The sequence below is a fragment of the Pieris napi genome, chromosome 17 (assembly GCF_905475465.1).
Source record: "Pieris napi chromosome 17, ilPieNapi1.2, whole genome shotgun sequence".
In the NCBI taxonomy this organism is placed as follows: domain Eukaryota; kingdom Metazoa; phylum Arthropoda; class Insecta; order Lepidoptera; family Pieridae; genus Pieris; species Pieris napi.
In genome coordinates, this window is record NC_062250.1 from 10351602 (window position 1) to 10375808 (window position 24207).

Here is a 24207-nt window from a genome sequence, read left to right on the forward strand (position 1 = left end):
ACAATTATTTCAATTCACGATTCAATACATTATTGAATATACTTATGTACGTACTTTTTTACTCAACTCAAACGTCAATGTCAATTATTAAGAAATCAACGTTGACAGTATTGTAATTGACAGTAGCAAAAAAACATCTGTGCGGCATTTGTTCTAAATCTAAAAATATGCCAATGTATCAATAAAAATAAATAAAGCTATTTATTAACATTTACAATAAGTTAAAATTATGTCCAATAGCCATATAATTCACATTTGAAGGAGATTTGATGCACTGAAATGCTCGTAACGATTTAATACTGAATTATAAATAACCTCGAAACACATGTGCGGTAAACTCTATTTATTTACAAAAGTAGTTAGATGTAAATTCTTAAATAACGCTTATTACTCCACAAAAGGTAGTAATCGGCTGTTGGATATTTTAGCCAACATGCCGAAATCAAATACTGCGAGGATAGCTGAAGTTCAACGACAACGTCAAAAAAATGCTAAAAAAGGTGATAAGTACGGTCCCAGCACAATTTACCTCCAAGTATTGGGCTCAGGGGCTCGAGGAGCACCGAATACGTTATATCTCTTCACAGATCAAAAACGGTAAACTTCCTTTTGCTAAAATTCCTCTGTTGGTGAACTTGACTTAGTAAAAGTTTTTGTAAATTAATCTATAACAAACTATTCCAGATATATGTTTAATTGTGGCGAATGTACACAGCGTCTAGCTCATGAGCATAAAGTAAAGCTATCCAAATTAGATCACATTTTTATTACAAGTAAGACCTGGAAGAATCTGGGAGGTCTACCTGGTCTATCACTTACGTTGCAGGATGTTGGTGTTCCTAATATAACATTACATGGACCGGAAGGCCTGGTAAATATTATTTTCAAGTGCTTAGAGCTCATATTTCTTATTCAGCAGAAATTAGACTAGCACTAACACTTAGTCTTAACTTAACTTAACACTTAGACTTTATGTCAAAATATATTGGTTTTTGACATACAGGAGTCATTATTAGTGCTGTCTTATTTTTGAATTGTGTGCATACAAACATTTGAAACTGAGAAGAGAAGAGCTGTGTCCAATTTAAAAAATCTAAATTTCTGAAATATTAATGTAGTTACTGAAAAAATAGGATTTTTTAAACAGATATAGTAATATATTTTAAAATATGTTGCTATATAAAATAAAAGAAAATATATAATTTATACTTATTACCATCATCTTTATAGGATGAACTTTATAATGCAACAAAAAGATTTGTTATCATGAAAGATTTAAATGTTACAATGGCAAAATGTAAGCCCAGTGAAGATTTTGAAGACAATGTTATGTCTGTGAAGTATGTGATACTGTAAGTATTTAAAATCTTTATTATAATGGAAAACTATAGAAATTCCTTCACATTTATTTATATTCTCTAAATTAAACCTATTGCATCCTGTGTCTTAAATCAAATGACCTCTATTGTGCATGTTTTAGTTCATTGCTATACTCTTACTACTCTAATAAATTTCTTCCAACTTTCTTTCTACAAATGGTGATTGATATAACATAACTATTCTTAGTAGTGAATAGTAACAATATGGTGAATTCTTAATTGAATGCGTCTCTTTTAAGGAGCCCTCAACAGACCTTATTTCCTGAAATGAAGCCAGTAGCCAAGAAACCAAAGTTAGACTCTTCTCCAGATCATACTAACAAGCATGAACAAGATTTTGAAGAGTTTATTCACGATGACACAGATTACTACAGACGTGAAACAGACAGAAGTAAAACTGCTAAACAAAAAGCTAAAGTTTCTTTTGATAAAGGTGTGTTCCATATTTTACAGCCTGATATTTTCACATTTTTTACAGAAAAACTGAATAACAAATAAAAAGGAGACTTAAAGAGTGTAGATATTAATAATAGGAAATGATTATCTATGATCGAAAGGAGTAAGAATTTTTTAACAATCAAAACTATTTTCTTGGTACAGTTTGCTGTACCAACTAACAAATTTCTCTAGGCATGCTGTAGTAAAAACATTGAAACAGACACAAAATGTTTCTATTCCATATGTTGTAGTGTGAACTTAGATTCCACACTTAGACACCCATTTGGTCTGTGTGCTTCATAACTTATGTGAATTTTAATGATATATTTATTTTATTTACTTGCAGATAAAGAAAAGAAAAAGCCAGAAAAATTACACCATGTTATACCAAAAGTCACCAATAATTGTAGTGTGGCATATATTTGTACATTAAAGGTAATTGAGAAATGTTTAAAATATTGTTAACATTTAATTATACTAAATCAATCTTGTCTAGTTTTTAATAATATTTAGTTTTCGGATACAATAACATATTGTCAAAACATTATAGAACACTAAGCCTGGTATGAACATTACCTTAGTTTAAGCTATTCATTAGTATCATAGAAAATCCATAATTATTGTAGGAAAAAATAAATATATTTAGTTAATATCTATCACGGATATAAAAATTAACACATAATCTTCAATGGGAGCTATCGATCAAGCTTAAGATAATTCTATTCTATTAATAATATAAGCATAAGAACTGTAAAACTAGTAGATAAATGTGGGTCTAACAAATCTGACATATTTATTAAACTAATTTTAAAATTAAGTTTATTGTACATTTACATCCATTATTACAATGGAGCTTTACAAAACTTCCATTGCATGCTGTGACAATTTTTTCAGATACTGTCTTTTCTACTTGTATTTTATATTTAAAAACTATTTTACAGAAACGTTTAGGTACCCTAGACCTAGAGAAATGTGTTGAATTGGGAGTGAAACCTGGTCCACTGTTAGGGCAATTAAAATGTGGACAGGATGTAGTGTTGCCAGATGGAACACTTGTGATGTCAAAGGATGTCAAAACACCAGATGACCCCGGACCTGTGTTTATAGGTGAGAAAAAAATATTATTTAAAAGCAACAAAATGGTTTTCCACTTTTATAGATAATCATTTACTAATCTAAAAATGTCTATTCAAACTCAACATTTCTTTTTCAATTTATGAAAATCAATGCAGCAATTTAATCGTAAATACAATGGTTGTGTGAACAAAATAATAATTAGTTTTGTTGAATAATAAAGTGACGTTTATCTGTGGTTCAAAGGTAAGATTCATAGTAGAGACTGCACAAACTATGACTTGTCAATGTCCAAAACTTTTTTGACATTGAGATATACTCTATCTATATAGCTCTGTCTACTCTGAATCTTACCGCAAGTGAAAAGCCACACAAAACCATGCTCTGCTTGTTTAGTTCAATGGTAAAACTTCTGATAATTTCTACCTAGACTTTTTAGTCTATGTTAATAAATTTCCACAACCTTGTCCACTAATTTAAAAAAATTACGGTATTTACATAACTAGATGTGACATTCATAGATTATAATTCTGTGGTCATACAATGATAAGTACATTCATTAATATATCGAGTGTTTCATATTTTATTAGTGCCTTCAAGATTTATTAATAATAATTTAATTGCTTGTCCTGTAAAGTAATGAAATTATATTTATCATATTCTCACCTATGGCCACAGATATAAAAAAAAATATATTAACTGTACTAATTATACATGTTCTTTATTGTAGTACTGGAATTGCCAGACATCAAATGGCTGAAGGAGGATGAATTTGCAGCTCATTTTGACAACGGCACCAATCCATCAGAAAACATTCCAACTGTTATAGTACATTATACCCCTCCGCATGTTTTCCATCATCCAAAGTGAGTTAAATCATTAATTTGTACATAGATTAAAAAGCTTAAAAGTTTCAGAGTAATAAATTTTATTCAAAATTAATAAAATACCTGGAACATTGATATCTTAGGAACTCTCTAGAAACTGTAATACATCCTAACTCAATTCTAAACACACTATCTGGTATAACTTAGAGCTGTAAGGTTTAATTTTAGGCAAAATAATAAAAATTCCCTAACTTATTGTAATTTATAAAAATATAACAAACTAGAAAAATATAGGTATTAAAACCTATATTTTACATTTTCCCTCCAGAATTCGAGCGATACCCATATGACAAAAACTACTAAACGGATTTTGATGATATTTATTCCCAAAATTGAAATATAGTAGACATACAAACATATACATATAACTTATTAAAGTAAGCAGCATGCTGGGAAACTTAAATAGATAATTTTATTCAAATACTAGCGGACCCGACAGATGTTGTCCTACATGATACTTCAAGCGATTAGGATATTAAACAAAGTATGAAAGTACCGATAGCAGCGCTATCTGCCGGGCTGATTTCTGAATCTAATCCATCCAGGTCTCCACCCAAACGCATACAAAAAAAATCATTCAAATCCAGCTGTTTAAGAGGAGTTCACTGACATACACACTTACAGTAGAATTATATATTGTAAGCTATCCTATCTTTGAAGTTGGATCAAACTGCACACGGTGTGCAAATTTGATTGACTTCGGTTACGTAGTTTAGGAGTCCATAGCGGACAAACATCGGTTGGCCAAAAAGTCGTGGATCAAACGCTACTAGGGGATAGATGAGGTCTTCAGCTCCAAAAATTTGTTCTACGAGAGGTCCTTAAACTCAACCCCTGCAGAATTATTTTGCGTTTTTATAAGAAATTTGACTTTTTATACTAATTCTTATTAAAATTCGAAAAAATCTACATCCTGTATCTTTTTCATAATATCCACTAGATTGGTACTGATGAGTCCTTGCGTTAGACATGCTATTTATAGTTGTTTATTGAGTGTATTGAAGATCATATTAAGTTATAACTGTCATATATAATGAAATAAATTCTAGGTACCAAGCCTTCATGTCTCTATTTGGTACAAATACACAACATCTGATACTCAACGGGCAGAACTCTTGCCTTGGCTCGGAAGCGGTTCATAAGACCCAACACAAGCTACATTTGCTGGACCCAGACATATTTCCTTTACTAAAGGATTTGAGTGTTCCCGCTGTGTGGAATGCCCATCCCCCACTTCCGAAGACCAGTAGCCCGATAAGATTAAAGGGATTGGAAGAGTTGAAGAATAAGGTATGTAGAATATATAAATTGTATATTGGCTAATATACGTGGGTAACACTGAAAATGTTTAGAATTGGCCAGTTGGAAACATTATGAAAACTTTTTTTGAAGAACTCTTTGGTAACCTAATGTAGTATATTGCGTTCATTTGTCATTTGTTTTTGTGAATTGGCGGCAAATCTAAAACTCATGTTACACGTGAAAATGAACCCTCGAGAAGGTGTCGCCAAATGTTAGATAAGTGCAACGGCGGTGACTCAAATGCTGTATTTGACATCGTCAAAGGTGATGAAAGCTGGATATATTGCTATGAACCCAAAACTAAAGATAAAATTCGGGGTTTTCGCTTTACGAGCCCTGAAGATGCGGTGAAAGCGTACGAAAATGCCATAGAAGAGACCCCTAAGGAAGAATGGGCCCACTGCTTTTCTTAATGGTTCCATTGAATGCGACGATGTGTAGAGAGGAACGGAGATTACTTCGAAAAACAATAAAAGTATTGGCAACTTTCTACATTAAGACGTTTTTCATTTTCTAAAAATTTTCAGTGTTACCTAGGTATAAGTTGCTCAAAATGAGTTTTAGTATATGTGAATAATGTGTGTGTGGGATAAAGGGAAAAGTCACTGGATCTCTTCGGAGTGTATAACTTATTCAATTCAATCAAAATCCAAAAAGTCGACGGCACAGGAGGCTGATGACTTGCCTATTACATTGACAACAGACCATGAAACAGATACAGAAATCTGAGGCCCAAACCTAAAAAGGTTGTAGCGCCACTGATTAAAAAACATATTGTGGATATTTGTTACCTGCGAAGTCCTTAGGTGACCTAATGCCGCTTAGATACAAATCTGCAAATGTGTATTACGGAATATAAATTATATATATTTTTTTTATTTGTGAATTCTATTTTAATGGCATTAATATGCGTAGGTTGGATAAGCGTATATACAGAGTTATTGGTACTTCGACGTATTCCCGTTAAGTGATAGGGATGACTATTTGTGATAGAATTAACCCTCGATCTTAAAGATTACATCCAATAGGAATAGGGATGGATTTGTGCCCAGCCTGGAACAATTTCAATTTATCCGAAAGTTATCATGTTTTTTAGCTTTTTTCAATATTCAAATTCAAAATTCAAATTCAATAAGTCAAAAATTTAATTTAAAAAGTGTCAATTTAAATCTTACTTTTCATTCTCATTTAAAAAACGACCGTTTTCTTAGCTCTCCAACAATACTTAACAACTAGGAACTTATTTCAAACTGAAAAAGAAAGATTACAATAGAAGCTGGCGGAAATTCAGACATTTAAAATATATCCCATTTCACTCTTAATTTAGTTGTTTTATTGTATTTTATTTTATTCGTATGTATTTGTTAGAAACGCTTGCATGTTGGTGGTGGCATATAGTACTAATTTTTAGATTGCCGTGGCCCAGTTCCAGACGATTATAAACATGGAGGGGTCGGGGCAGGGTGAGGGAGAGGGAGAACCCACGAATGAAAATACGCGGCTGAATTTCATGGCTGCCAGGACTCTTACTATGTTCCATTTACGGCCTAAGCGGGAGTTGGATAGGTAAGACTAGGTCCTCAAACAGCTGGAATTATTATTGCATTAATTATGTAAATAAGGGAGCACAGATTGCATTTATTATTAATTTTATACATTTAGATTATTGTCTCTTAGTGAAATCTCGATGTTTCTCGGCGCAGAATCCGTATAATGTTTATCAAGCTAAGCATCAATAGTATTTTTTTGCACGAAATTTCTTTTCATCCATTTTTTAAACAAACAACAGTTCCTTCACTCGAAACTAGTCACAAACCAATACGACAGTTGTCAAATTTATACACGTGTCTTTTGAAGGCTAACCAAAAATCATATTAGTTCACGAGTAGCGCCATCTATGTGTTAGCTTACGAACTTATTAGCCCACTTTATATACTACGCATTCTTTCTGTGACAGATTCGGTTTAATTTTAGTGTAGCCAGCCTAGACTGGGTTTAGTTGAAAATTCTTTGGTTTAATTATTTATTTTATGTCCAAATACACATCTTTTATGTAATGAAATATAAAATTTATTTTATTTGTTCATTCATGAAAGTGTATTTCATTCCTAGATCTATTACGTTCTTAATTTCAGTCATTTACATATCCCCTCAGGTCAGCGGAACCGAAACTCCACATCCAAGATTACATCCAAGAAACGATGGATGTGGATGGATTTGTGCCCAGCTTGGAACAGTTTCGAACCCTGGTAGACAATCTTCGGTACGCAAAGAGTGACGCCAGAGAGTTTCCAAAGGTGGTCTTCTTGGGTACTGGATCCTGCATACCCAGTAAGACTAGGAATACTAGTGGAATTGTTCTTCAAATCGAGTAAGTATAAGTATTATAGTTAAGGTGAAGAAAGTACTTATTTGACCCTTTTCGTCACAGCGTGAACACAGTTTTAGAGAAAGAGATATCGTCGCTGTAGAATGACAACCTCGTATGTCCAGAGAACCAAATATTATAGGAAACAAAAAAAATGTTCATTTCGTCAATGTTCCTTAAAATAATATAATGTGTTTTTGTACATAGTTTTAGATGGTAAAAATGACTTAATAACATGAATAAGTCCTTCATGATAATACCAGTTAAATGACATAAGAGTCTAATAATAAAAAAATAAATGGTTTTTGACATAGGGAGCGTTCAAGTATTACGTACCGAATTTAGGGGGAGGTCCTTTTGTAAAACGCGGGGTTTGAATTACGCGTTATTGTTAATATTATTTTCGACTTTCCAGTACTTTACAACACATAATGGTGTAACGAGGTACACAATTAGGTATAAAGAGTCACTAGGTGGTTACGAAACGTTTTACTATACTTGGTTACAGTACTGTACTTGGGTACAGAAAAACGTTACGGCGCGTTACACGGGGGGGTCAATAATCTCCAAAAATTTCGTGACGTAATACTTGAATGCTCCCATACGAGGTTATCATTCTACAGTGACGATATAGTCTTACAGTTAAAAGACTTTTAATTTTTATGAGGGTTTTTATTTTATTTTCTAGAATGTAGTTCACAAAAGAACCCATCTAGGATTATAGGACAACTAGACCCGCAACGCTTTGCTAAATACTGATATTGCTTATTAATTTTTCTACAGCGAAAATCGATCAATGCTGTTAGACTGTGGTGAAGGCACATTTAATCAATTAGTCCGATTTTACGGACCAAAACGCGTGAACACTTTCCTGAGATCCTTGAAGGCTATTTTCGTGTCTCATTTACATGCCGACCATCATATTGGTATGTGTTTTATTTTATTTATAAGTAATCATACAGCTACACATATTTATATTATAAGAGAAAACACTTATTATTATACTCTCCAGCGAGCGGTTAGACTGGTCGATGGAGCGCAAAGCACCCTTCCACCATAGAACTTTTAGATTTCTACAACATGAAATTTTATTGGATATTGTGCGTCGATTTGCAGGTTTAATGGGCGTTCTTCAAGCGCGACGTCACGCTTTGGACGAGATTTCAAGTGACGACACGTTGTACTTGCTAGCCCCTGGCCAAATTGTGACTTGGCTTTCGAAGTATGACCAGCAGTTTGAGACTATACGGAATGAGTTCACTTTGATACCTAATCAGAATTTGGTAAGTGCTTCAGTTATGATTATCAGTTTAAATTTAACCATATAATTCACACTGCCTGTATATCTACATGTTTAATATATATGGGTGTGTGGATCAACCTTCGGTGTCTGACGTTAATTTTTCTTGTCCTTCAAGGACTAGTAATAAAAAAGTTTATATGTAAAGAAAGTAGCCAATAGTTGCGCGAAAAAAACATAATACAAATATTATTAAATTATTAATACAATATTTTATTAATGTTTATTATTCAAGTACATTATTTTCTTATTAATATATAACTGTATATGCGAAATAATTTAAAAAACTCACCCATTATATTTTTTTATTATTTTCATTATATTTTTTTATAAACATTACTTACTTTCCAAATAGAAGCTTGAAGTTTTCCTGGAAATTGGAACTGACTACTATATACAAAAAGGTTGAAACATTTACAGAAGGAAAAAGTCAATAATTTTTAATGTGTCCATTAACATGATTAAATTTTTTTTAAAGTACCCAATTTCTACCCATTTTCAGTTAGAAGCAAAACTATCAGATTCCCCGAACACAAACATCACATCTGCAGTGTTAGCGGGCATTGGTGTTGAGAATATCACGTCTTGTCTGGTCTCACATTGTCCTAATGCTTTTGGTGTTGCCGTTCAAGTAGATGAGAAGCACAAAGTTACTTATTCTGGAGACACGATACCGTGTGAAGAGCTTGTTAAGATCGGTAAGATTTTGATTATTTTTAGTGAATTCAGAAATCAATATTGAATATTATTTATTTGTAATCACGTTTTAGATTTTGTAACATTTTCCTGTTCAATAACAATTCATGCATATGCACACAGTAATTGTAGATGTTAGTGACAGATTAAATATGTTTGAATTTAATATCGTCGAAGATACATTTACCGCAAAAGTCAAACTCAAATCATTTATTTCAATTAGACCATCTAAAATGGCACTTTTGAACGTCAAACGTCTTAACTAAATAAACTTTTCAATTCCATTTGAATACTTTATTTAGTTAAGTATGACTTCCACTTGTCAAATGTAATAGAATTAAAGCAAAAAGCAAAATTTCCGAGTTAATTTGAATTACCGCCAGCTTAATTACGACTTGCGCTTGTCAAATGCATTAGAATTTTGACATACGGGTGTCATACTAAATGCCAAAAATACTTTGATAATCCCGTGTCCCTAATACCGTCGAAGACTCAAATTTACAGCAAAATGTTCGATTCCTTGAACCCACTTAGTCCTTTATTTAGTTAAGTACAACTTCCGCTTGTCAAAAGCAATAGAATGTTGACATACAGGAGTTATACTAAATGTCAAAAATCCCGTGTCCCTAATACAGTCGAAGACTCAAATTTACAGTAAAATGTTCGATTCCTTGAACCCACTTAGTCCTTTATTTAGTTAAGTACAACTTCCGCTTGTCAAAAGCAATAGAATGTTGACATACAGGAGTTATACTAAATGTCAAAAATCCCGTGTCCCTAATACAGTCGAAGACTCAAATTTACAGTAAAATTATCGATTCCTTGAACCCACTTAGTCCTTTATTTAGTTAAGTACGACTTCCGCTTGTCAATAGCAAAAGAATGTTGACATACGGGAGTTATACTAAATGACAAAAATCCCGTGTCCCTAATACAGTCGAAGACTCAAATTTACAGTAAAATTTTCGATTCCTTGAACCCACTTAGTCCTTTATTTAGTTAAGTACGACTTCCGCTTGTCAATAGCAAAAGAATGTTGACATACGGGAGTTATACTAAATGACAAAAATCCCGTGTCCCTAATACAGTCGAAGACTCAAATTTACAGTAAAATGTTCGATTCCTTGAACCCACTTAGTCCTTTATTTAGTTAAGTACAACTTCCGCTTGTCAAAAGCAATAGAATGTTGACATACAGGAGTTATACTAAATGACAAAAATCCCGTGTCCCTAATACAGTCGAAGACTCAAATTTACAGTAAAATTTTCGATTCCTTGAACCCACTTAGTCCTTTATTTAGTTAAGTACGACTTCCGCTTGTCAATAGCAAAAGAATGTTGACATACGGGAGTTATACTAAATGACAAAAATCCCGTGTCCCTAATACAGTCGAAGACTCAAATTTACAGTAAAATGTTCGATTCCTTGAACCCACTTAGTCCTTTATTTAGTTAAGTACAACTTCCGCTTGTCAAAAGCAATAGAATGTTGACATACAGGAGTTATACTAAATGACAAAAATCCCGTGTCCCTAATACAGTCGAAGACTCAAATTTACAGTAAAATTTTCGATTCCTTGAACCCACTTAGTCCTTTATTTAGTTAAGTACGACTTCCGCTTGTCAATAGCAAAAGAATGTTGACATACGGGAGTTATACTAAATGTCAAAAATCCCGTGTCCCTAATACAGTCGAAGACTCAAATTTACAGTAAAATTTTCGATTCCTTGAACCCACTTTGTCCTTTATTTGGTTAAGTACAACTTCCGCTTGTCAAATGCATAATATTGTTGACATACGGGAGTCACGGTCTGAGGTTAAGACCAAAAGTATTTTTAAGGCATGAACTCAACACTCCTAATCCACGAAGCGACGATGGAAGATGAATTGGCAGATGAAGCTCGCACAAAAATGCATTCAACGACATCTCAAGCCATAGAAATAGGACGGAAAATGAACGCAACATTCACAGTTTTGACGCATTTTAGCCAGAGATATGCGAGATTGCCTAGACTTAACGCGCACATTTTGAATGATAATAAAAGTGTTGGTATCGCTTTTGATAATATGCAGGTGAGAATTTACCATAGATTTTTGCATTATAATTTTTACTCTATGATGTAAATGTCACCGTAAAATTATTAATACCGGCATAATACGGCACATGCCCCGCGCCACCATATTTGTTTGTTAATTCCACCCAAATCAATCAGCGCGCGAGGTGCGTTCTGTTTCACAATTTGACGGTTTCACTTCGATAGATTACAATCTACCGAATAATCTAACCCTCTAAATGTTGTGCACACTTGTTATTGTGATGCACATGCTTCATGCATGTATCTTGTTTTTCTATGTCGTGTTTGTATGTGTTTCGTAAGTGTGTCTTTTAAAATAAAATAATATTACGTTAAATTGTAAGCAGTAGGTTGAGGTTCTCAATCTTTCTACAGTTCACAATCTCGCGAGATAGATTATAATCTAACGGTAGTTACAATTTTACGGTGACATATATACAGTTTGTGTGTGTTTATGGTCGTGTCCGTATGTTGAGACCACTTCTCATATTTTTGAATTTTGTTATTTTCTTTGCAAAAAATTAAAAAAAAAAAATTTTTCCTATATGCCATTTATATTTTTTAGATTACTATGAGCGATTTGGAGCTTTTACCGCACATGTACGCCCCCCTACAGCTAATGTTTGCTGAACATTGCGTGGAACTGGAACTAAAAGCGGCACTAAGACAGAAGCACAAGGAGAGGCTGGCGTCCACTCCTAACTTGCCTACTTCCGGTATTGTACAGTTAAAATAAATTTTGTTGAACCGCCATTTTTGCTGACAGTACATAATATATGGTTAAGTGTATGTATATATTAATAAAGAAGCAACTGGTTAATAATATTTTAATTTGAATCGAACCTCTAAGCTGTAGTACTAAATACAGTGTAAACTCTATATAACGACTCAAGGAACTGTGCATATTTTGACGTTACAAAGAGTTGTCGTTAGAATTAAATAGTAAAAGTTTATTTCAGACCTAGTATTAGTAATTACATAAAAAACAATTCTTATTTGAACGCTATGCGTTGTCTGTTATTTTTGTACTGGTACTCAGTAGTTAGGTTGTATTTTTTGAAGTGAAACTTCTTTATCGGGGTTGGAAAAAAATTTAGTGTAACATTTTTTTCGTGACGCGCCATCTTTTGAAGTGAAACTTCTTTATCGACGTATGGGAGAAATTTTGTAGTAGGTTACGCGCCATGTTGCATTTTGAAGTCAAACTTCTTTATCGGCGTTGGAAAAAAATTTACACACATTTGTCACATTTTTCGGTTACGCGCCATCTTTTTCTTGTCCCTACCACGGTTGATCCGAAGAGATTCGAAGCCATTAGTAACAAAAATATATAATAACGATAACAGTGATAGTAATACTAATAATTCTATTACAATTAATGAAATTCTGTAATACTCTTAGTACTACATAGTAGTACAGTAATAAGTTAAAATGAAATAATTGTATTTGTATTCATGTCTATGATAATAAAAGCCTTTTGTTAAACTTTATCTAATTTAACTTTATTTAACCAATTTCTGTAAAATTGCATATAGTAGATCATTTTTCGAAAAATAAGGTCATAAAGAAGTTTCACTTCTTACGTGTGTACACCTAGTACACGCACACATTTTTTATTTACTTATTTAATTCATATCTCGCGATATTATTATTAAGGAACGGATTTCTTGGAGAGTTCGGGACCGACAGCCGAGTTTATTTCTCGCTATGACAAAGCGACAAAACAATGTACACAGCTCCGCAGTTTTAACTAATTTCGGCAAAAAGTACTTTTTAGTATTTAATTGTTGTCGTTATTGAGGGTGGAGAGTGGAGGTGGATGTAATTCTATGTAGTATGTGTATCATTGTGTCGAATACAAGCTAAACCATCCAAAGCCGAGTGATTTCGACGCTTTAGTGTTTAGGGGGACGTTAAATCGAAAGTCGTTACATGGAGTTTACACTGTATATAAATGATAATAAACCTTCTGACTGAGTATAGTAAAGTAGAAACTTGTATCGAATGATGTTATTCATACACACGAATGAAAGTTTTGTCTCTTATTTGTTATTTCAGTATTTTATAAATGTTTTTAGTTAAAATATTGACGTAAGGGTAAGATTCATAGTTATGGCTCCCGTATGTAGAACATTGGATATGAGTCATAATTAACGTTTACTCTGGAGGTAGAGTACTGGCAAAGTATGTTAAGTTTGAACTGTTAAATATGGTTAATAAAGTATTTTGATTCTATCGTTGTTTTATTACTAGTGTTACCTGTATGTAATCAGTAGATTATCTGTAGTTCATGTTCTGTAATTTGTGGTTTGATAAATATGGTGTACAAGTTTTATTACTAGAGGAATAAACAGTAAACACGTTTACAAGTACAGTGTCAGGTATTTGTAATAGATTTTCTGATTATTAGGATTGTTATGTTTCCTTCTTGTTTCTTGTTTTTTGCACTCCTGTTACCTACATATTAGATGGGCTGAAAAGTTCGTACGCTGATACATAGATGTCGCTACTCGTATTAAATTAATATGACATTAGTTAGCCCTAACCTTAAAAAGGCACGTGCATAAATTTGACAACTGTCGTACTATTAGTTTGTGAGTTATAGTATTTTGAGAGAGAGTTTTGTTTAATTAAAAAATGGATAAAAAGGAATTTCGTGTGTTAATAAAGTATCGCTTTTTGGCGAAAAAAATACTATTGAAGGCAAGGCTTGGCTAGATTAATATATTTCGGAGCGCACTTAATTTGTATGAAAATGACAATTCGTGTCGACAAATGTTCATACAAAATTAGTTTTCGACTTTCTACATACACTTAAGGCATGTTGACTAAACTCCCAGGAAAATCAACTGTTGAGAAGTGGGTCGCGAAGTTTATGAGACGAAAGACGTTATAACTGAATGTATTTGGCTATTTGTTAATTTAAAAAAGTAATAGGAATCTGCTAGTCTTTATTGCCGACTATTTCTTATTGTTTCGCCGTGTCCATTTTAAAGGATTCGTCAAAAAGTATTTAAAAAACTGCATTTAACTGAAATCGTCCTTAGAACGTAAGTTTCTTTAGCTGCCCGATTTTTTGTACAAGAGTTTATTATTTTAATTTTATAATAATTTAATAATATAAAAATTTATAATAATATAGGCTTTATATTCCGAAACTCTGTGATCTGTGATCTTTAATATAGTTTTACTACAGTATATCTCGGAGTTCGGTGTGCCTCTTGGCAAAGGCCCTTTCTACTGTTCTCTATCCTTAACGACTCTTATCCACTTGTAGCCTACTCTTTATTTGAGATCGTCCTGCCATCTTTTCCGTTGTCGGCCGGTACTTCGTTTCCCGTCATAGGGTACCATTCCGGCTGTTTATAAGAAGTTACTACAACTATAAAGTTTTGGTTAATTATAAATAAACTTCGGGTAAAACAGTTTTAAAGGTGAGTTATTTATTTTATTTTTATTACCTTCTGGATATTTGCAGGTGCGTCCAGTAGAAGTCGAACGAACAGTCAGGGTGCGTCACTGCAAGAGGATAAACTTAAATATAGAGAAAGCAATTCATCTCGTAAGATTATTTGATCTTACTCTATTCATAAGTAATGAGAATTAAGGCATTTTCTTTTCTTGATACGTTCCTGGATTATTGTTTTACAAATAATTTTTGTTTAGATAAACTTTTTAAAATCCAACAGCACAAATTGCTAATCTTAAAATTAAGTCAAGCTATCAATTTACTGCGTACAAACTTATAAGGAAACCTTTGATCAACGATGTGCGTACTTCCATTCTTACTCTGACTATAAACATAGAACATCTGATCTAATGAAACAGGTGCAGAAGTCTGTGGCCAATAAAGGTTGTAGGGCCATTAGATGAATGCATCATACACTCCATTTTTAGGGTTAAGAAGGGAGAACAAATTTGCCCCTGTGACAAGTGATGCGGTGAATGCCAGCTGTCGCAGCAGGTCTTGTTCTTCGCCTCGCCGTTCCCCGATTTCAAGGCTTTCTAGTAAGAGTGATTTTGATGTTGATCTAACAGTAGAGGGGCCGTTCAAGTATTACGTAAGCAGATTTTCGGCAATTTATAAACCCCTCTTGTCAGCAAAAGTAAGCAGAGCTCTCAAAACGTATAAATTTTTGTAGGAATCCTCGAAAATGCAATTACTTTTCAAGCATAGACAATGTGTGGGTAATATTCATAAAAAAAGTAACTAATTATTGTTGACGTAATCACCAAATAAGAAAATCAAAGACCGCCCCCCTCTCCCCTCTGCAGTGCTTACGTAATATTTGAACGTCCCCAGATACAAAAAACCAAAGACATAGTTAATAATGTGTGCAATAATACATATCTATAGATTACAATATTTGTATTTTTCGATACAGTAAAAACTGGAATTGTTTCGAATTTTCATACTTACATGTCAAAAATAGAGCTGTGTTGGCCTAGTGGCTTCAGCGTGCGACTCTTAACACTGAGGTTGGTTCGATCCACAGCTGTGCACCAATGGACTTTCTTTCTAGCGCATTCTTTATGTGCGCATTTAACATTCGCTCGAATAGTGAGGAAACCTCACGATGTTTTCCTTTTTTTCTTTTTGCTTTTGCAAGCCGCCTTAGACCCAAAAACTCGACGGGGTTTGTCAGGCTCAGGAGGCTGATCAACTGTTTGCCTATTAGATTGACACAAGATCATGAAACAGATACAAAAATTTAAAGCCCCGACCTAAAATGGTTGTAGCGCCATTGGTAGGTACTTGTAGATAAAAACGTACGAAGGTAGACACTAAAATTAGTAATAATTGTCAGATTCTACGAATGGGAGCGGAGCTCAGTCAGCAGAAAGATCACGAAGTAATAATTCGAGTAAGTATCAATTAAGGGAGATGAGAAATAGTTTTAGCTTAAAGAGGATCTGTGGGACACGCTTCAACACATTCTTGGTATCTTTACATCGCTAACAATATCGATTTTAAGCATTTTTTAAATAGCTCAGTATCTGTATGTATGTTGTAATTAGAATTACCCAATGATTACCTTACCTTAAAGGCCGGCAACGCACTCGCGAGCCCTCTGAGTGTCTATGGGAGTTATCACTTAACATCAGGTTAAGAAGAACACTCTATGATAATACACTGTAATAAACGTGTAAATTATGTTGTCGTATCCAGAAACTTTTGCGTGTTGATATTGGCCTTTAAACGCAAATATTTATATTAATAGATCGATCGAGTGCGTCACATAAACCAATTGAAAAGAATACGGTTGAACAAAAGCCTCGGGATGTCAATTGTAAGTATTTAATTTCTCAAAATTTTGGAATTTTGTTAGGATATAAATTATATCAGTGTTCCAACACGATTAAAAAATAAATTTAATTATGCTTTTAAAGTTCGGCAGCGCTTGTGTAAGTTCCTAATCTTCATGGGCGGTCGATGGTTAGGGGGTTGGTAAGGGGAAAGTGGGTCATTTAATTAAATTTAATTAAATAGTTTAATAATTGTTAAACTTATTTATAAGTTAACATAAAAATATTTTTACTAAGTTAATTTTTAATATCTGATGACATTTACCTATAAAATGTAAGGTAGATTTGTCAAATCACGGCTCCACCTTATAAAAAGGTCCAAATTTTTTTCGTTATAATGTGGTGGCGCATGCTGTGCCCAATTGAGATTAATTAAAACATCATGATTTGTGAAATGAATGAAAGAAGGTACAAATTTTTGGCTTTAACCTAACCTAAGCTAACCTAATTCACTGAGACTCACTGGGAACTGAGACAATATCATTTACATGATGCATGTAATATTATCCGTTTTTAAAAATTCAGAGGTTCAAAGGCATACAAGTTATAAGGTGCAAGAGCTGTTATAAGGTGGGGCCGTGATACGACAAATTTATCAAATGTAATTTAACACAAACATTACAGCGCATTCAAGAAATAAAAATTCTCCAAGTAATTTTTCATCTAAGTCAGCTGAACCAAGAAAGGAATTAAAACCTGCTAGAAATGGTCCACGTCACACAAGTGATAATACTGTTGCACCGTCGAATGCAGGTAAAATATTATACTACTAGCTGAGCCGTTTTTCATTAATCACTAATAAAAATGGGGGTTGGTGGTAGAACCGTTAAAATTAATATGTATTTAATGCCAAATATGAGGGTAGGCCAAATATATTCCTTATCACTTAAGGTTACAAATAAAGTTTACGACCTTATTGTCAGAACCACCGAATATACCCAAAATATCATACAATTGAAAGTTTTGAAGGAGTTTGCTTATTACATTATGTACTTATAAGTACGTTCAAAACTGCTATTAATTCGGTAACTGTTATAATTTATCTCGGTTTGGAAAATGTTGATTCATTTAGAATATGACGTTTTGTAATATATAAGAACTAATTTCAGTATTTCATTATTAAGGTCCTTCGCGGCCGAAATTTTTCAACTTTGAGAAATTACACAAAAAAAATACTTTTTCGAAGCAAATCTTAACTAATATTATGAGGAAAGACAGATACGTTTGTATACTTTTAACGAATAAACTCGAAATCTACTAGACCGATTCCGAAAATTCTTTAACCATTAGAACACTGCATAATACCCCTGAATAACATGGGGTATTTTTATTTAAATAACAGCTGTTAAGTCATATCATGACTACCGCTAGTTTTATTATAAAGAGAAAATATTACAGATTCACCAAATGGCTATGGAAAACCTCTAGTCACGCCAATGAATAAAAGACTTTTAATAAATCGGAACGGCCGTCCCGTTTCTTCGCCAGGTACAGAATTATTTATTTGTAAGCGTTATTTTAATTGTTGCATGTATTATTTCATTAACACACCAAGTCAAAAATATGATGTGTTCACATTCACTAACATAGTACAAACTGCCACTCCTCTCACTAGTTTTTTTCTTCAGCGAAGTTTAATTTTTGTTGCAATTTAAGAGGCCGGCAATTTTAGAGTCCATAGGCCGCTATGACTGGCCTTATTGGCTCGTAAGCACGTTTGCCCACTATCCTATTAAAAAAACTATTTCTTTATTTTTTTTTAAATTTTAAAGAATGAAACGATATCTACTTGGCCAAATATTGTATTTTTCCTAGCCCCAAGCAAGATACCTCTACCGCAGTTTAGTCGCAGCCGATCGCCGTTACTCTCTTGGAAAGGTAAAGTATTTAAGTGAATCTTTGGTTAACGTAAATAAATTTACATGAAAAGTTAAAAGGGTCCAACTGAGAAAATATATTATTTCCTAATATTATGAGCTTGGGATCGGACAGAAACGCCATAAATCCCTTTATTAGAGAACTGAATGTGACTTAATTTGTTTTGAAATAGCCTGAAAAAATGTTTCAGCCTCCTGAAGCCGAGGGTAATTTTATGGTATGTGATAGAGCAAGTTGAAATGTGATTTATGACCGTTTCAACTTGCTGAAAACGTGTCTAAATTGTTGAAAAATCGAGAAACATTTCCTTCAACCCGTCTTCGGAATAATATGAATTTCGGAAATCTCTTATTGACTCGGGTCATACGTTTAAACTAGTTTGCCGTTTAGTAAAACTTTAACAGATTACGTGAATATTTTTTCAAGCGGAGAACAGACCATCCTCAACCAGTTCGACGCCAAAACGCGATCTCAGCAAAGTTAGCATTTTATGTGAGTTATTTTATTTCTTATTTATTTTTAATAGGTGTGGGAAATACACGGTAAAAAAAGTTTCTAAATAATATTTTGTTTTGTTGATATTTATGTACATGCATATGTGCCATGGTTTCAAATTGAATTGATCGTGATATACCGAGGGTAGTTAAAATAATTCTATTTCAGTCATAGACACGATTATCAGCATTTCTACCCACATTTTACTCTGGAGGCTTTACCGCATTGCCGCATGCTTATCGTACTTACAATGGCAGTTTATGATAACAATAATAGCAGTTAGTTATTTGTTTTGGACAGCCAATAAGACGTGTAGAGATAAGCGACCCAATACGAGAGAGACAAGAAATCCTCCACTCATGGCGTTTAATACTGGTTAGTTCGTGGGCTTTCTAGACATCATATAGCGACAGTAGTACTTTTCAATCTAACATATTTCATCAAAAGTAAAGGATCAAGCATAAATAGAATTTTAAAAATTATGTATCCGTACATCAGATGAACATTTCTGCCTGCTTCATTATTCAATCTTTGTTCTACTTAAGTAATTAAATGTATTTTGTAATAATTAACAGTTTGTTGTGTAGTCGAATAGTAGGTAGGTACCTATCTAATAATCTGATCACAGCCGTGCGATTCTGTAACTCACTTCACGAACTCACACAGCGGTTTTCGCATCGGCGGTCGCTCTCAAATCAGTCGTGAAGCAGTCATTTTATGATTTGGCATTCTGAAAAGGTGGGAGCTTGTAATTTATTGTTTATCAGAATGCCAAATCATAAAATGACTGCTTCACGACTGATTTGAGAGCGACCGCCGATGCGAAAACCGCTGTGTGAGTTCGTGAAGTGAGTTACAGAATCGCAGGGCAGTATTCGTTGGACTTGCGCATGATTCATCTTTTTGATTGCAAATTTTTATAGATATGACACATACGTGTTCAATGTTATGTAAAAACTCGTAATGACCCGTGTTCTTAATTTAGCTGTCAAAGTAAGACCACGGCCACCATCCCCTGAGCTAAAGAGTGGTTTGGGGCCAGCAAAGTCAGCTCCCGCGAATAAGAAGCCGCAACGTGAGATTTGAATCATATTTATTTATTTATTACAGAAACACATACATTATCCTTACAGACTTATGCCAATACGATAATGTCGAGAAAATATAAAATAAAATATAATATTAAACACATAATATACACAATATCGCTACTTGTATTCACTCTGCGAACATATAAATATGTCGATAACGGGGGATCTGTGCAACGGACTGGTACAGGCCCTTGGTATCGCAAATAAGTTTGGCCTTCGCCGTCGCACATTTCCCATAGGTACAAAGAAACCCAGTTCTTGGAGCACACTTGGGTTACACACTAACCTCCTCAAGACTTTCAGTACGTAGTAGGCCAACTGTAAGTCCCGTCTGGTTTCCAATTTATTGTACTCCACCATCCCTAAGGGCCGATTTACATTATCTTAGTGTTTAGGAGAGTGCTTTAGTACAACTTGAAAGGCAAGTTCTTTAGCGTAGCGTTTACTAAAGCAAGTAGCGTTTACATGTTCCAACTAAAGTACTATCCTAAAGCACTCTCCTAAACACTAAGATAATGTAAATCAGCCTTAAGACAAATAATGTTGGGTACATTAAAGGATAGGGAGAGACGCCATACAGCCTGTTACAAAGGTATCGTGTAAAAATTTATTCACGTTTCGTTTTTATTATGTACCTACATAGCATGTGGTTGTACAATTAGCTTTATGTTTTGAGTGCAATTTATAATGATCATGATGATGATGGAAAAACATGAAACGACTTTTAACATTGTACATGTGAAACCATCTACTGATACTATAAACGCGGCGGGAAGGAACTAAGAAAATATAATTCAACATACATTTATTATTTTCAGACTTAACAGGAACAAAAAGTACAAAAGCCTCAAGAAATAAACAAAAAACTCAAGGTATATTTCATATGCCTACTTAGATTTTAAACAGTGGTGAATGTTTTATGAAAATTCGATTCCTTTCAATGTCTTAGTAAGACTAAAAAATAGACTAAGTCTAACTTATACTAACTAGACTAAGAAATCTCTTTTTTTCTTAACTTAGAATTAATTTTAATATAAATATTGTAAATCATTATTTATACTACCTCATTTTATTTTATTTGCACCAATTTTATTGTAATTATTTTGCGGCAGCCGTAAACATTCCTATTCCAAATAGGTACCTTGTCTTGTTACAGATGATGTCAAATCGAATGCCTCTTCGCACAAATATTTAAATAATCAAAACAATGAAATGTTCGGACACATCAAAATGCCTACGATTATAAAAGCCAATAGTTAGTTCTAAAAGATCACTTATTTGTAATATTACGTTGTGAAGTTATTTTATGTATGTTCCACGATTGCTGGAGGACGCCTTCTTGACTTCACATTCCTAAAACTCATATTTTATAGGCCAGAGATCTATAACTAGGAATTATTATGAAATTTGAATATCATATTTAATTTGATGCGAAATAAAAGCCTTTTAATAGCGACATTTACCATCGGCCTTGTCGGCCAGGGAAGTGGGCAGCGTATGTATGTATGTACCTAAATAGGTCACTCGCGCTACCACTGCTGTTGAAGTACCGTTTGGTACAATAGTAAAAAGCGTCTGAACACATGGCGATGATATTTCAGCAAAATTTCCAGCTGCGGTAGGCTGGAAATATTGTCAACATTTTTTCAGCAAAATTTAAACAATTAAGAAGACTTTTATAAGTGATTTTAATGTATAATTCTTACAGGTGAGGGTACCAATCATAACGAAATATCCGCACATATTAAGACCCCTTTTGTTGTGAAACCAAGTTGTAAGTTGTATGTTAATTTAAAACAAAATTGTTAATTTCGAACTTCTTCACCCTTTGAGCGAATGTTAAACGCGGACATAGAACGTCCATTGGAGCACATCCGGGGATCGAACCTACGACCTCAGGGATGAGAGACGCACGTTGAAGCCACTAGGCCAATACCCTTCGCCGTTACTCAACAGTCATTATTTATTTTCAGTTGTAAATTATGGCAGTAAAAGTTTTAAGCCGCAATTAGAAGATATAAAGAGTTCACATTTCGTACTCAATATGAAGAAACAGGAACACTCTGTAAAAAGGAATTGTCGTAAGATATTTTCTTTAATTTCTCTAACAAGTAGCATTTCATTTAGTCTTAACATTAAAATAAGTTTTTGATTTCCACAACAGAAAATAATGGAATAATTTAGTGTATTTAAATAATTGCTAAATTATACTTTTAGACTCACCTAATCCTACAATACAAAAGCCACAACCACTAATTGAGGAACAAAGAAGAATAGCTCTCCTTCAGGCTAAAAATAAATTCAAGACAAAAAAGTTTTGGGATGATGCAAGTATGCTCAATAAAACATTACTATGTGTACATTTCTTTATTAAAACTAATGCAAATGTCTATTATTACAGGATATGAGAAAATAGAAGGACTCAACTGGGTATCTTGGAAATGAACCGTTCATGGTGAACTATGTATATATTTATTGTGGTGTTTAACAAAATTGTTACAAAGTTACGAGCATAATTAAATAAAAAAATTGAAAAATATCTTTCAATTTTCCTTGGAACCAGAACCTTTACCATCCTTATCCTTTTGATCTTTATCTTCCTTCTCATCCTTATCTTTCTTGATGGTGGACATAGCATTTCTGATGGCTTCACTCGAAGGATCAACACCAGGTAAGTTTTCAAGGACACTCTGAAGGAATGCTGGATCATTCATAACTTCAGCATACTCTTCAGGAACATCCATGCTTTCTTCAGCCTGTGGGGCATCTTGTTGCATACTCATTTGCATTGCCAATGCAATCTGGTCTTCTTCTGATAGTTCCATTGGTTCACGGCCAAGAGCTACACCAGTATCTTGACCTTCCCCAGCTTTAGGTGCTTCACCCTCTGTTCCTGCTTGTTGGCGCCGAGACTCTTCCTCTTGACGCTGTCTTTGTTCTTCCATAGACACCCTCAGAGCAAGAGCAAGCTCAGGATCTTCATTGGGATCAACACCAAATTCAAATGGTGACAAACCAGATCCAGATGGGCCAGCACCATCCCCACCAATAACTGCACTAGAGATCAAAGCTTCAGATAATACAACACATCCTCCAGCTGGTACTGACACTAGATGGCTACCTCCTGTCGTGTTGTCTTTTCCATTGAGAGTGTTAACGAACGTTGTGAGTAGAGGATTATTATCTGAATCCTCTCCAAAAGAAATTACGTCACAATTGACCTTCTCCTTTTTGAGTCTCTTGGCCAGTTTAACAAGTTCTTTTTCGTCAGTACTTACAGGGGAACCAACGAAGACAACAATTCGCATCTTGTGATTCTTTCCCTGGCGATGCTTAAGAGCTAAATGCGCGATTCTGATACCAGTTAAGATGTTGATATTACCATTTGGCTGCACTCTATGAAGTTTAGAGAGTATGCGTCCAACATCGCTGGTCAAAGTAGCTAATACTTCAACATTAGCTAAAGTTAATAATCCAACATTATTCTCAGGGTTTGATCGTGTTTTTGAATGACATACCAAATTTACTGCATCTTGTTGGGCCTGTAGTCTAGTAGGCAAAAAGTCTCCATTTCTCATGTAATCGCTGTTATCTACACAAATCATAGTACTCTCCAATACCATCTTGGTTGATAATTAATTTAAACGTTCAAAGTAAATCTTTGTTTCTTTTCGTCGATAAATTAATCCACTAAGCAGAATTGTTTCTACTGACAATGACAAAAAATTTTGCTGTCTAATGTTACAGATACACGAAATTTTTTAAACAGCACAAGGTACATCCATAGTTATATATATTTAAAGTTATTCTGTAGATTGTCAGTAAATTTCAATTAATAAGACTTAAAAAGAAAAATAGCAAGATACTGAAACGTATATATTATTGTTTTTAAAAATATAGATAATAGAGACTTACA

At 33.8% G+C, this 24207-nt stretch overlaps 2 protein-coding genes across 16 annotated transcripts; one reads left to right on the plus strand and one right to left on the minus strand.

The window, feature by feature from the left end:
* The first annotated feature begins 112 nt into the window (after nucleotides 1-112).
* LOC125057697 (ribonuclease Z, mitochondrial) lies at nucleotides 113-22830 on the plus strand. Of its 15 annotated transcripts, none has more exons than XM_047661515.1 (32): nucleotides 113-332; nucleotides 429-597; nucleotides 685-871; nucleotides 1231-1352; nucleotides 1619-1812; nucleotides 2164-2252; nucleotides 2759-2924; nucleotides 3622-3757; nucleotides 4828-5068; nucleotides 6492-6646; nucleotides 7236-7451; nucleotides 8232-8374; nucleotides 8565-8731; nucleotides 9251-9446; nucleotides 11286-11518; nucleotides 12086-12236; nucleotides 14999-15082; nucleotides 15418-15528; nucleotides 16329-16385; nucleotides 16743-16811; nucleotides 17452-17580; nucleotides 18226-18315; nucleotides 18643-18705; nucleotides 19132-19197; nucleotides 19369-19575; nucleotides 20186-20275; nucleotides 21110-21163; nucleotides 21448-21546; nucleotides 22000-22065; nucleotides 22265-22372; nucleotides 22509-22622; nucleotides 22693-22830. In XM_047661515.1, the coding sequence occupies exons 1-32, from the start codon at nucleotides 326-328 to the stop codon at nucleotides 22734-22736; spliced, it is 4023 nt and encodes a 1340-aa protein (XP_047517471.1). In that variant the 5' UTR covers nucleotides 113-325; the 3' UTR covers nucleotides 22737-22830. The 15 variants fall into 15 exon arrangements, with proteins under 15 accessions (XP_047517471.1, XP_047517465.1, XP_047517470.1 ...); XM_047661514.1 differs by having other exon boundaries at nucleotides 114-332; nucleotides 402-597; XM_047661516.1 differs by having other exon boundaries at nucleotides 114-327; nucleotides 402-597.
* Nucleotides 22644-24029, minus strand: LOC125057698 (26S proteasome non-ATPase regulatory subunit 4). Its single transcript, XM_047661524.1, has one exon. The coding sequence runs from the start codon at nucleotides 23912-23914 to the stop codon at nucleotides 22835-22837; it is 1080 nt and encodes a 359-aa protein (XP_047517480.1). The 5' UTR covers nucleotides 23915-24029; the 3' UTR covers nucleotides 22644-22834.
* Nucleotides 24030-24207: the final 178 nt, after the last annotated feature.

Coding starts and splice junctions, on each gene's coding strand:
- LOC125057697 (XM_047661509.1), top strand. CDS start 326: ATGTGCGGTAAACTCTATTTATTTACAAAAGTAGTTAGATGTAAATTC. Junction 1,813..2,163: donor TAAAGTTTCTTTTGATAAAG/GTGTGTTCCATA, acceptor ATTTACTTGCAG/ATAAAGAAAAGAAAAAGCCA. Junction 19,198..19,368: donor CAGCAAAGTTAGCATTTTAT/GTGAGTTATTTT, acceptor ATTCTATTTCAG/TCATAGACACGATTATCAGC.
- LOC125057698 (XM_047661524.1), bottom strand. CDS start 23,914: ATGGTATTGGAGAGTACTATGATTTGTGTAGATAACAGCGATTACATG.